At 44.0% G+C, this 12861-nt stretch overlaps 1 protein-coding gene across 5 annotated transcripts in view; it reads left to right on the top strand.

The window, feature by feature from the left end:
* paip1 (poly(A) binding protein interacting protein 1) overlaps positions 1 to 12861 on the top strand; it is a 61044-nt gene that overhangs the window by 21714 nt on the left and 26469 nt on the right. For 4 of the 5 annotated variants that reach the window (XM_083527121.1, XM_083527120.1, XM_083527119.1 and 1 more), the window contains 3 exons: positions 4811 to 4865; positions 5056 to 5134; positions 5256 to 5872. In XM_083527121.1, the coding sequence (XP_083383247.1) occupies positions 4811 to 4865; positions 5056 to 5134; positions 5256 to 5343 (222 nt within the window). In that variant the 3' untranslated portion in view covers positions 5344 to 5872. Of the gene's footprint in view, positions 1 to 4810; positions 4866 to 5055; positions 5135 to 5255; positions 5873 to 12861 lie in introns of those variants that run through there. The other variant, XR_014531123.1, reaches the window with a different exon arrangement.

Here is a 12861-nt window from a genome sequence, read left to right as displayed (position 1 = left end):
TTAGGGTTAGAGATTAGGGTTAGAGATTAGGGTTAGAGATTAGGGTTAGAGATTAGGGTTAGAGATTGGCGATTAGGGTTAGAGATTAGGGTTAGAGATTAGCGATGGGTTAGCGATTAGGGTTAGCGATTAGCGATTAGGGTTAGCGATTCGGGTTAGAGATTAGCGATTAGAGATTAGGGTTAGGGTTAGCGATTAGGGTTAGCGATTAGGGTTAGAGATTAGGGTTAGATATTAGCGATTATGGTTAGAGATTAGCGATTAGGGTTAGCGATTAGGGTTAGAGATTAGCGATTAGGGTTAGCGATTAGGGTTAGCGATTAGGGTTAGCGATTAGGTTTAGGGTTAGCGATTAGGGTTAGCGATTAGAGATTAGCGATTAGAGATTAGCGATTAGAGATTAGGGTTAGCGATTAGGGTTAGCGATTAGAGATTAGGGTTAGCGATTAGGGTTAGCGATTAGAGATTAGGGTTAGCGATTAGGGTTAGCGATTAGAGATTACATATCACACACATGACACACACACTCACATACACACACTCGCATTCTTCTAAACACACACACTTATACAAAAACATACTCATATATACACACACACACACACTCACATACACACACTCGCATTCTTCTAAACACACACACTTATACACAAACATACTCATATATACACACACACACACACACACTCACATACATACACTCGCATTCTTCTAAACACACACTTATACACAAACATACTCATATATACACACACACACTCACATACACACACTCGCATTCTTCTAAACACACACACTTATACACAAACATACTCATATATACACACACACACACACACTCACATACATACACTCGCATTCTTCTAAACACACACTTATACACAAACATACTCATATATACACATCAATACACATAACCCTAACCTTAACACTTCTACATATACACACTTGTATGTACATACACACCAGGAAAAAATTATTTGGGATTAACATAATAATAATAATACAGTTTAGGGGTTTAGGGTAGGGAACAGGGGTTAGAGATTAGGGATTAGGGTTAGAGATTAGGGTTAGAGATTAGCGATTAGGGATAGAGATTAGCGATTAGGGTTAGAGATTAGAGATTAGGGTTAGAGATTAGGGTTAGAGATTAGAGATTAGGGTTAGAGATTAGAGATTAGGGTTAGAGATTAGGGTTAGAGATTAGAGATTAGGGTTAGAGATTAGGGTTAGAGATTAGAGATTATGGTTAGGGATTAGGGTTAGAGATTAGAGATTAGGGTTAGAGATTAGAGATTAGGGTTAGAGATTAGAGTTAGCGATTAGGGTTAGAGATTAGTGATTAGGGTTAGTGATTAGGGTTAACGATCAGGGTTAGCGATCAGGGTTAACGATCAGGGTTAGCGATTAGGGATTAGGGTTAGCGATTAGAGATTAGGGTTAGCGATTAGAGATTAGGGTTAGCGGTTAGAGATTAGGGTTAGAGATTAGGGTTAGCGGTTAGAGATTAGGGTTAGAGATTAGGGTTAGAGATTAGGGTTAGAGATTAGGGTTAGAGATTGGCGATTAGGGTTAGAGATTAGGGTTAGAGATTAGCGATGGGTTAGCGATTAGGGTTAGCGATTAGCGATTAGGGTTAGCGATTCGGGTTAGAGATTAGCGATTAGAGATTAGGGTTAGGGTTAGCGATTAGGGTTAGCGATTAGGGTTAGAGATTAGGGTTAGATATTAGCGATTATGGTTAGAGATTAGCGATTAGGGTTAGCGATTAGGGTTAGAGATTAGCGATTAGGGTTAGCGATTAGGGTTAGCGATTAGGGTTAGCGATTAGGTTTAGGGTTAGCGATTAGGGTTAGCGATTAGGGTTAGCGATTAGAGATTAGCGATTAGAGATTAGCGATTAGAGATTAGGGTTAGCGATTAGGGTTAGCGATTAGAGATTAGGGTTAGCGATTAGGGTTAGCGATTAGAGATTAGGGTTAGCGATTAGGGTTAGCGATTAGAGATTACATATCACACACATGACACACACACTCACATACACACACTCGCATTCTTCTAAACACACACACTTATACAAAAACATACTCATATATACACACACACACACACTCACATACACACACTCGCATTCTTCTAAACACACACACTTATACACAAACATACTCATATATATACACACACACACACACACACTCACATACATAGGGTTAGAGATTAGCGATTAGGGTTAGCGATTAGTGATTAGGGTTAGCGATTAGGGTTAGCGATTAGCGATTAGGGTGAGCGATTAGGGTTAGCGATTAGGGTTAGAGATTAGAGATTAGGGTTAGAGATTAGCGATTAGGGTTAGGGTTAGAGATTAGGGTTAGAGATTAGGGTTAGAGATTAGGGTTAGAGATTAGCGATTAGGGTTAGCGATAGAGATTAGCGATTAGGGTTAGCGATTAGGGTTAGCGATAGAGATTAGCGATTAGGGTTAGCGATTAGGGTTAGAGATTAGAGATTAGCGATAAGGGTTAGCGATTAGGGTTAGCGATAGAGATTAGCGATTAGGGTTAGCGATTAGGGTTAGAGATTAGAGATTAGCGATTAGGGTTAGCGATTAGGGTTAGCGATTAGCGATTAGGGTTAGCGATTAGGGTTAGCGAATAGCGATTAGGGTTAGAGATTAGCGATTAGGGTTAGCGATAGAGATTAGCGATTAGGGTTAGCGATTAGGGTTAGCGATTATGGTTAGCGATTAGGGTTAGAGATTAGCGATTAGGGTTAGCGATAGAGATTAGCGATTAGTGTTAGCGATTAGGGTTAGAGATTAGCGATTAGGGTTAGAGATTAGGGTTAGAGATTAGAGATTAGGGTTAGAGATTAGGGTTAGAGATTAGAGATTAGGGTTAGAGATTAGAGATTAGGGTTAGAGATTAGGGTTAGAGATTAGAGATTAGGGTTAGAGATTAGGGTTAGAGATTAGAGATTATGGTTAGGGATTAGGGTTAGAGATTAGAGATTAGGGTTAGAGATTAGAGATTAGGGTTAGAGATTAGAGTTAGCGATTAGGGTTAGAGATTAGTGATTAGGGTTAGTGATTAGGGTTAACGATCAGGGTTAGCGATCAGGGTTAACGATCAGGGTTAGCGATTAGGGATTAGGGTTAGCGATTAGAGATTAGGGTTAGCGATTAGAGATTAGGGTTAGCGGTTAGAGATTAGGGTTAGAGATTAGGGTTAGCGGTTAGAGATTAGGGTTAGAGATTAGGGTTAGAGATTAGGGTTAGAGATTAGGGTTAGAGATTGGCGATTAGGGTTAGAGATTAGGGTTAGAGATTAGCGATGGGTTAGCGATTAGGGTTAGCGATTAGCGATTAGGGTTAGCGATTCGGGTTAGAGATTAGCGATTAGAGATTAGGGTTAGGGTTAGCGATTAGGGTTAGCGATTAGGGTTAGAGATTAGGGTTAGATATTAGCGATTATGGTTAGAGATTAGCGATTAGGGTTAGCGATTAGGGTTAGAGATTAGCGATTAGGGTTAGCGATTAGGGTTAGCGATTAGGGTTAGCGATTAGGTTTAGGGTTAGCGATTAGGTTTAGGGTTAGCGATTAGGGTTAGCGATTAGAGATTAGCGATTAGAGATTAGCGATTAGAGATTAGGGTTAGCGATTAGGGTTAGCGATTAGAGATTAGGGTTAGCGATTAGGGTTAGCGATTAGAGATTAGGGTTAGCGATTAGGGTTAGCGATTAGAGATTAGGGTTAGCGATTAGGGTTAGAGATTAGAGATTAGGGTTAGCGATTAGAGATTAGGGTTAGCGATTAGAGATTAGCGTTAGAGATTAGGGTTAGAGATTGGCGATTAGGGTTAGCGATTAGGGTTAGCGATTAGAGATTAGCGATTAGAGATTAGGGTTAGAGATTAGAGATTAGGGTTAGAGATTAGGGTTAGAGATTGGCGATTAGGGTCAGAGATTAGAGATTAGCGATTAGGGTCAGAGATTAGAGATTAGGGTTAGCCATTAGGGTTAGCGATTAGGGTTAGAGATTTGGGTTAGCGATTAGGGTTAGAGATTAGCGATTAGGGTTAGAGATTAGCGATTAGGGTTAGCGATTAGGGTTAGAGATTAGGGTTAGAGATTAGGGGTAGAGATTAGAGATTAGGGTTAGCGATTAGGGTTAGAGATTAGGTTTAGAGATTAGCGATTAGGGTTAGAGATTAGGGTTAGAGATTAGGGTTAGAGATTAGCGATTAGGGTTAGCGATTAGGGTTAGCGATTAGGGTTAGCGATTAGCGATTAGGGGTAGAGATTAGGGGTAGAGATTAGAGATTAGGGTTAGCGATTAGGGTTAGAGATTAGGGTTAGAGATTAGCGATTAGGGTTAGAGATTAGGGTTAGAGATTAGGGGTAGAGATTAGAGATTAGGATTAGCGATTAGGGTTAGAGATTAGAGATTATGGTTAGGGATTAGGGTTACAGATTAGAGATTAGGGTTAGAGATTAGCGATTAGGGTTAGCGATTAGAGATAGGCGATTAGGGTTAGAGATTAGGGTTAGAGATTAGAGATTAGGGTTAGCGATTAGGGTTAGAGATTAGGGTTAGAGATTAGGGTTAGCGATTAGGGTTAGATATTAGAGATTATGGTTAGGGATTATGGTTAGGGATTAGGGAAAAGGGACCGGGATAATGGAATGTGTAAATTGTTAGGGAACAGGGATTAGGAAACAAGGGGAAACAGAGTTTAGAGACTTCTCAGATGATGTGGGTTAAACGTGTGTGTGTGTGTGTGTGTGTGTGTGATGTTGTTTTCTCTCCCACAGAATGAACCCACTTTCTACACTGCAGATGGAACCCCATTCACAGCTGCTGACCCAGGTATGTGTGTGTGTTTGTGTAGTGTGTGTGTGTGTGTTTGTGTGTGTGTTTGTGCAGTGTTTGTGTATTGTGAGTGTGAGTTTCTGTATTGTGTGTGTGTGTGTGTGTGAGTGTTTGTGTATTGTATATGTGTGTGTTGTGTATTGTGTGTGTGTGGTGTGTGTTCACCCTCCAGCTGTGTGTGTTACAGAATACTCGGAGAAATATCAGGAGATTTTGGAGCGAGAGGATTACTTCCCAGAATTCTACGAAGAGAACGGAAATGACGTGTGAGTCTCTCTCTCTCACACACACACACGCACACACACACACAGCAGGGCTGCTACACTGTGCTGAATGTACACTATTAATGATCCGTGTGTGTGTGTGTGTGTGTGTGTGTGTGTTCAGGCTCTCTGCTGAGGAGGATGAGATGGAGCCGGAGATTGAGGAGGCGTTTGAGAAGTTCTGCCTGGAGACTGAGAGACAGAAACCCTAAGAAGAGTCACTGCTCAGTATCGTCTCCATCAGTCTCACCGTGTTCTCCTTTATTTTACTGTAGATCATCACACACACACACACACACACACACACACACACAGCTCAGGCTCTTAGGTCTCAGCTAATACAGGGTGTGTGTGCTGGGGATCAGGGGGTAATTTGTGTGTGTGTGTGTGTGTGTGTGTGTGTGTGTGTGTGTGTAAGCGGTGTGTAATGAGGTTTTATTTCTGGAGTGTTTGATGTTCAGGCTGCAGCTTTGATAAAAAAAAAAAAAAAAGCAGATTTTCAGTGTTGATATTTTTTCTGGTTCATTCAGAAGCTTTTTAAGAGTTTACCGATTTTGAGAACTTTCAGATTCCCGAGTCAGTACTACACACACACACACACACACACACACACACACACACACACACACACACACACACACACACACACACACACACACACACAGAGGAATGTTTATTTTATTAGAGTATTGTAAATATTATTACTGCATCTTTGGCCTGCAATAAATCTTTATAAGAGCTCTGATTGGTCAGAAATCCTTCATCCTCCTCTTTTATCATCCTCATTTTTCATCCTCCTCCTCTTTCATCATCCTCCTCCTCTTTCATCATCCTCCTCTTTCATTATCCTCCTTCATGCTAATCTTCTGTTTCACTACTGATCATTAGATAAGACTGTTAAATGTTTGTGGTGTTTATAAAACCAAGGTGCAATACAGCTACACACAAACACAAAAAGTGTGTGTGAACATATGTATGTAAATACACACACACTAGTGGTGTAACAGTATAGAGCTACTAGCACAGCGAGAACTTTGTTATAAAGAACAAAACAATTGAAGAAGCTCCAACATTACCTGGGTAGAGGTTTGAACCTCAGGTCCAGATATCAGTAAGCACCAGTCTTAACTTACTGAGCTATCAGTCATTACATGAGTGTTTTTTTTAGGGGGTTTATCTTCTGGGTTAAGAGAAAGTTATAATAAGAACAAAACATTTAGAGAAGCACAGGAGTAACCTGAAGCAGGACTTGAACCAGAGCTACAGGTAATAAAGAGCTGCAGTCTTAAGCCACTGAGCTTCTTTTCTGCTTCAGGTCTGTAGTATGGCTTCTAATCAGCTGCAGTGGAAAAAGAATAAAATGATGGTGTTGCACTGAACTCACAGATGTGAAATGCTTTTGGCGCAGCAGGTTTTTAATAGTTTCTCATAAATATTGATGGAGCCACATCTCACATACTTCAGCTCTACAAACAAACACAACTCCCAAAGAGGTTGGAGGCCTGGTTCAGGTGATGAAACTTTCTTTCTTTGGCCATAATTTCTGTTACTGACTCGTGTGTGTTGAGATGAACCGCACACCTGACTCGTGTGTGTGTGTGTGTGTGTGTGTAGAGAAGGTGAGATAACCCGCACAACTGACTCATGTGTGTGTGTGTGTGTGTAGAGAAGGTGAGATGAACCACACACCTGACTCGTGTGTGTGTGTGTGTGTAGAGAAGGTGAGATGAACCGCACACCTGACTCGTGTGTGTGTGTAGAGAAGGTGAGATGAACCGCACACCTGACTCGTGTGTGTGTGTAGAGAAGGTGAGATGAACCGCACACCTGACTCGTGTGTGTGTAGAGAAGGTGAGATGAACCGCACACCTGACTCGTGTGTGTGTGTGTGTGTGTGTGTGTAGAGAAGGTGAGATGAACCGCACACCTGACTCGTGTGTGTGTGTGTGTGTGTGTGTAGAGAAGGTGAGATGAACCGCACACCTGACTCGTGTGTGTGTGTGTGTGTAGAGAAGGTGAGATAACCCGCACACCTGACTCGTGTGTGTGTGTGTGTGTGTAGAGAAGGTGAGATAACCCGCACACCTGACTCGTGTGTGTGTAGAGAAGGTGAGATGAACCGCACACCTGACTCCTGTGTGTAGAGAAGGTGAGATGAACCGCACACCTGACTCGTGTGTGTGTGTGTGTGTGTGTGTGTGTAGAAAGGATGAGATGAACCGCACACCTGACTCGTGTGTGTGTGTATGTAGAGAAGGTGAGATGAACCGCACACCTGACTCGTGTGTGTGTAGAGAAGGTGAGATGAACCGCACACCTGACTCGTGTGTGTGTGTGTGTAGAGAAGGTGAGATGAACCGCACACCTGACTCGTGTGTGTGTGTGTGTGTGTAGAGAAGGTGAGATGAACCGCACACCTGACTCGTGTGTGTGTGTGTGTGTGTGTGTGTGTGTGTGTGTGTCTAGAGAAGATGAGATGAACCGCACACCTGACTCGTGTGTGTGTAGAGAAGGTGAGATGAACCGCACACCTGACTCGTGTGTGTAGAGAAGGTGAGATGAACCGCACACCTGACTCGAGTGTGTGTGTGTGTAGAGAAGGTGAGATGAACCGCACACCTGACTCGTGTGTGTGTGTAGAGAAGGTGAGATGAACCGCACACCTGACTCGTGTGTGTGTGTGTAGAGAAGGTGAGATGAACCGCACACCTGACTCGTGTGTGTGTAGAGAAGGTGAGATGAACCGCACACCTGACTCGTGTGTGTGTGTGTGTAGAGAAGGTGAGATGAACCGCACACCTGACTCGTGTGTGTGTGTGTAGAGAAGGTGAGATGAACCGCACACCTGACTCGTGTGTGTGTAGAGAAGGTGAGATGAACCGCACACCTGACTCGTGTGTGTGTGTAGAGAAGGTGAGATGAACCGCACACCTGACTCGTGTGTGTGTAGAGAAGGTGAGATGAACCGCACACCTGACTCGTGTGTGTGTGTAGAGAAGGTGAGATGAACCGCACACCTGACTCGTGTGTGTGTAGAGAAGGTGAGATGAACCGCACACCTGACTCCTGTGAGTGTAGAGAAGGTGAGATGAACCGCAAACCTGACTCGAGTGTGTGTGTAGAGAAGGTGAGATGAACCGCAAACCTGACTCGAGTGTGTGTGTAGAGAAGGTGAGATGAACCGCACACCTGACTCGAGTGTGTGTGTAGAGAAGGTGAGATGAGCCGCACACCTGACTCGTGTGTGTGTGTGTGTAGAGAAGGTGAGATGAACCGCACACCTGACTCGTGTGTGTGTGTGTGTGTGTGTGTGTGTGTGTGTGTGTCTAGAGAAGATGAGATGAACCGCACACCTGACTCGTGTGTGTGTAGAGAAGGTGAGATGAACCGCACACCTGACTCGTGTGTGTAGAGAAGGTGAGATGAACCGCACACCTGACTCGAGTGTGTGTGTGTGTAGAGAAGGTGAGATGAACCGCACACCTGACTCGTGTGTGTGTGTAGAGAAGGTGAGATGAACCGCACACCTGACTCGTGTGTGTGTGTGTAGAGAAGGTGAGATGAACCGCACACCTGACTCGTGTGTGTGTAGAGAAGGTGAGATGAACCGCACACCTGACTCGTGTGTGTGTGTGTGTAGAGAAGGTGAGATGAACCGCACACCTGACTCGTGTGTGTGTGTGTAGAGAAGGTGAGATGAACCGCACACCTGACTCGTGTGTGTGTAGAGAAGGTGAGATGAACCGCACACCTGACTCGTGTGTGTGTAGAGAAGGTGAGATGAACCGCACACCTGACTCGTGTGTGTGTGTAGAGAAGGTGAGATGAACCGCACACCTGACTCGTGTGTGTGTAGAGAAGGTGAGATGAACCGCACACCTGACTCCTGTGAGTGTAGAGAAGGTGAGATGAACCGCAAACCTGACTCGAGTGTGTGTGTAGAGAAGGTGAGATGAACCGCAAACCTGACTCGAGTGTGTGTGTAGAGAAGGTGAGATGAACCGCACACCTGACTCGAGTGTGTGTGTAGAGAAGGTGAGATGAGCCGCACACCTGACTCGTGTGTGTGTGTAGAGAAGGTGAGATGAAGCGCACACCTGACTCTTCCTCGGCATGAAACCATACTGTTGCTCACAGATGGTCACCTCTTCTCTCAGCCTGGCTTCCACTACTCTTTCCCATAACTTCATGGTGTGACTGATCAACTTTATTCCCCTGTAGTTACTGCAGATCTGCACATCTCCCTTATGCTTAAAGATCGGTACCAGCACACTCCTTCTCCATTCCTCAGGCATCTTCTCACCTTCCAGAATCCTGTTAAACAATCTGGTTAAAAACTCCACTGCATCTCTCCTAAACATCTCCACGCTTCTACCGGTATGTCATCTGGTCCAACCGACTTTCCATTCTTCATCCTCTTAATCGCTGCTCTCAATTCCTCCTTACTAATCCTATCTACATCCTGCTTCACCAACTCCACATCCTCCAACCTTCTCTCTCTCTGATTTTCCTTATTCATCAGCTGCTCAAAATACTCCCTCCATCTTCTCAACACACTCTCCTCACTAGTCAACACATTTCCCTTTCCATCCTTTACTGTTCTATCTTGCAGTACATCCTTCCCAGCTCGGTCCCTCTGCTTGGCCAATCGCTACAAATCCTTTTCTCCTTCCTTAGTGTCCAACCTCTTATACAGCTCCTCATATGCCTTTTCCTTGGCTTTCGCCACATCCCTTTTAACCTGCTGCCGCATCTCCTTGTACTCCTGCCTACTTTTCTCATCACCCTGTCGATCCCACTTCTGTTTTGCCAACCTCTTTCCCCTAATGCTCTCCTGCACTTCCTCATTCCACCACCACGTCTCCTTGTCTTGCTTTCTATTTCCAGATGTCCTTACTCTCCTCCTCTTCTTCTTCACCTCCAAAACCATCCTACAGACCACCATCCGATGCTGTCTAGCTACACTGTCCCCCGCCAACACCTTACAGTCTCCAATCTCCTTCAGGTTGCATCTCCTACATAGAACATAATCCACCTGTGTGCACCTTCCTCCACTCTTATACGTCACCCTATGATCCTCCTTCTTCTTAAAATACGTGTTCACCACTGCCATTTCCATCCTTTTAGCAAAATCTACCACCATCTGCCCTTCCACATTTCTCTCCTTTAGGCCATACCTACCCATCACCTCCTCATCACCTCTGTTCCCCTCACCTACATGTCCATTAAAGTCTGCCCCAATCACCAATTGTTCATTTCTAGGGACACCATCTACCACTTCATCTAATTCACTCCAGAATCTTTCCTTCTCCTCCATCTCACAGCCAACTTGTGGAGCATAGGCACTGATGACATTTATCATGATCCCTTCAACTTCCACCTTCACGATCATCACCCTATCAAAAACTCTCTTCACCTCCACTACACTCTTACTGTACGCTTCCTTCAGAATCACCCCTACACCATTTCTCTTTCCATCCACACCATGATAGAACAGTTTAAACCCACCTCCAATGTTCCTGCTCTTACTCCCTTTCCACTTGGTCTCCTGAACACACAACACATCTACCTTTCTCCTCTCCATCATATCAGCTATCTCTCTCCCTTTACCCGTCATAGTACCAACATTTAAAGTACCAACCCGAACCTCTACTCTCCTACACTGCTCCTTTCCCTGCCGTCTCTGTAGACGCCTTCCTCCTCTCCTTCTCCTTCTTCGGCCAACAGTAGCCCAATTTCCACCGGTACCCTGTCGGCTAACGATACCTGTGGCGGTCGTTGTTAACCCGGGCCTCGACCGATCCGGTATGAAATTCTCATTTGTGATCCGCATATTTGATTTGGCACATGTTTTACGCTGGATGCCCTTCCTAACGCAACCCTCCCCATTTACCCGGGCTTGGGACCGGCACTAAGAGTGCACTGGCTTGTGCCCCCCTAATGGCTGGGTTAGCCCCTGCTGTTAATATGTAAAATAAAAAAAATAAAAAAAACTCCTAGTCCACTGAAGCAGGCAAAAGATATTTCAATCTTTTTTTGAATGTTTACAGGAACAAATTCTATGTTGTATGTTAATTGCTTTATGCTAAAGCCAGCAGTAGCTCGAGCTGTTTTCAGACTTCATGGCTCAGAGGGATAAGAGTGAGTTGCTCCTTACTGTGCAATGGTTAGGGTTCAAATCCTGCTTTGGCTTCTTTATTAAGTATTTGTATTTAAAAAAAAAACAATAAAACTGCAAAAAATAGAGCATGTCATTGGGTGAGTGATTGTGGCCTGGAGGTTGAAAACCTTACTCCAATGCTTTGAGATTCCTGGTTCAAATCCACCTTCTACTATTGCTGGCTGAATTATGCAAATAGTGTATGTTTTAAAGAACCTTTCTGGTCTTTAATTAAAAAAACTAATGAAAACTAAACCCAAATTTGAACTATGAGACAAATAAATAAAACTAGGAATATTGTGTAGTAAAGACTGCAACTCTAACCTCTACACCACACAGACACAGGAAAGACAACATGGGTTACAGTTAGAAGGTATGGTGAGTGCGCTGTATTTGGACAAGTAGACAAAAGAAATTTCAATTCAATTTCAATTAATTTTTATTTGTATAGCGCTTTTAACAATGAACATTGTCTCGAAGCAGCTTTACACAGATAATGCGGTGATTAAAAATGAATATGTTCTTTATGAGTAAGTTTGTCCCTGATGAACAAGCCGGTGGCGACTGGCGACTGTGGCAAGGAAAAACTCCCCGAGATGGCATAAGGAAGAAACCTTAAGAGGAACCAGACTCAAGAGGGAACCCATCCTCATCTGGGTTACACCGAATGTCCATTTGTGGCGGGTATACAATGTTGCGGGGTGCAGTGATGATGATCAAAAGCGAAGTGTATTTCTGAGTCAGTGTAGGAGACTGTTGACATCAACTACAGTCCAATCCATCCTCAAAGCTCCCGTTCTTACTCCGGAATTTCATGGAACCACCCAAGGCGTTGATGACAAACCTTCCCCAGCTGCACAGAGTGGCCTCCAGTCAAAGAGAACACTATCCAGAGGCAGGCCTGGATGAAGTGGGAAGATCCACGGGGGGGAGAGGGGCAGGAACAGTGATCACTGGAGCCTCAGGAGCATGTTTAACTCGACTGAGATAGAGAGAGAGAGAGAGAGAGAGAGAGAGAGAGAGAGAGAGAAGAGGGTGACAGGAAGAGAAGGATATGGATTATTAAGTGTACCTATTGTTGCATGAGAGTTAAAGTCACTGTGCAGTTTGGACTCCGGCAAGACTCGCTATGGCAGCATAACTAAAAGGGAGAACAGACAAAGGCAACACAGACATGAGGGATCTCTGGGATAAGAGACGACCCACCACACCACCATCAACAAACCTGAGTGAACACGTGAATGTGAGGGGACGACAGCGTACAAATATCCCAGTTCACCAAACACTCTATATCAATGTTCCCTCCAGATCTGAGCCTTTACCTGAGAAAAAATCTACTGATTAAAGACTTGACTGAATAAATATGTTTTCAACCTCGACTTGAACACTGAGACTGTGTCTGAGTCCCGAACACTGATAGGAAGGTTGTTCCATAACTGTGGGGTTTATAAGAGAAAGATCTGCCCCCTGCTGTAATCTTCATTATTGGAGGAACCAACAGATAGCCTGCCCCTTTTGATCTAAGTAGGCGTGAAGGATCATACTGGTACAGAAGTTCACTCAGATACTG

This window comes from Silurus aristotelis (assembly GCF_946808225.1).
Source record: "Silurus aristotelis genome assembly, chromosome: 23".
Taxonomy (NCBI): Eukaryota; Metazoa; Chordata; class Actinopteri; order Siluriformes; family Siluridae; genus Silurus; species Silurus aristotelis.
Note: the sequence above shows the minus strand (reverse complement) of the source record. Positions and strands in the feature narration are given on the sequence as shown.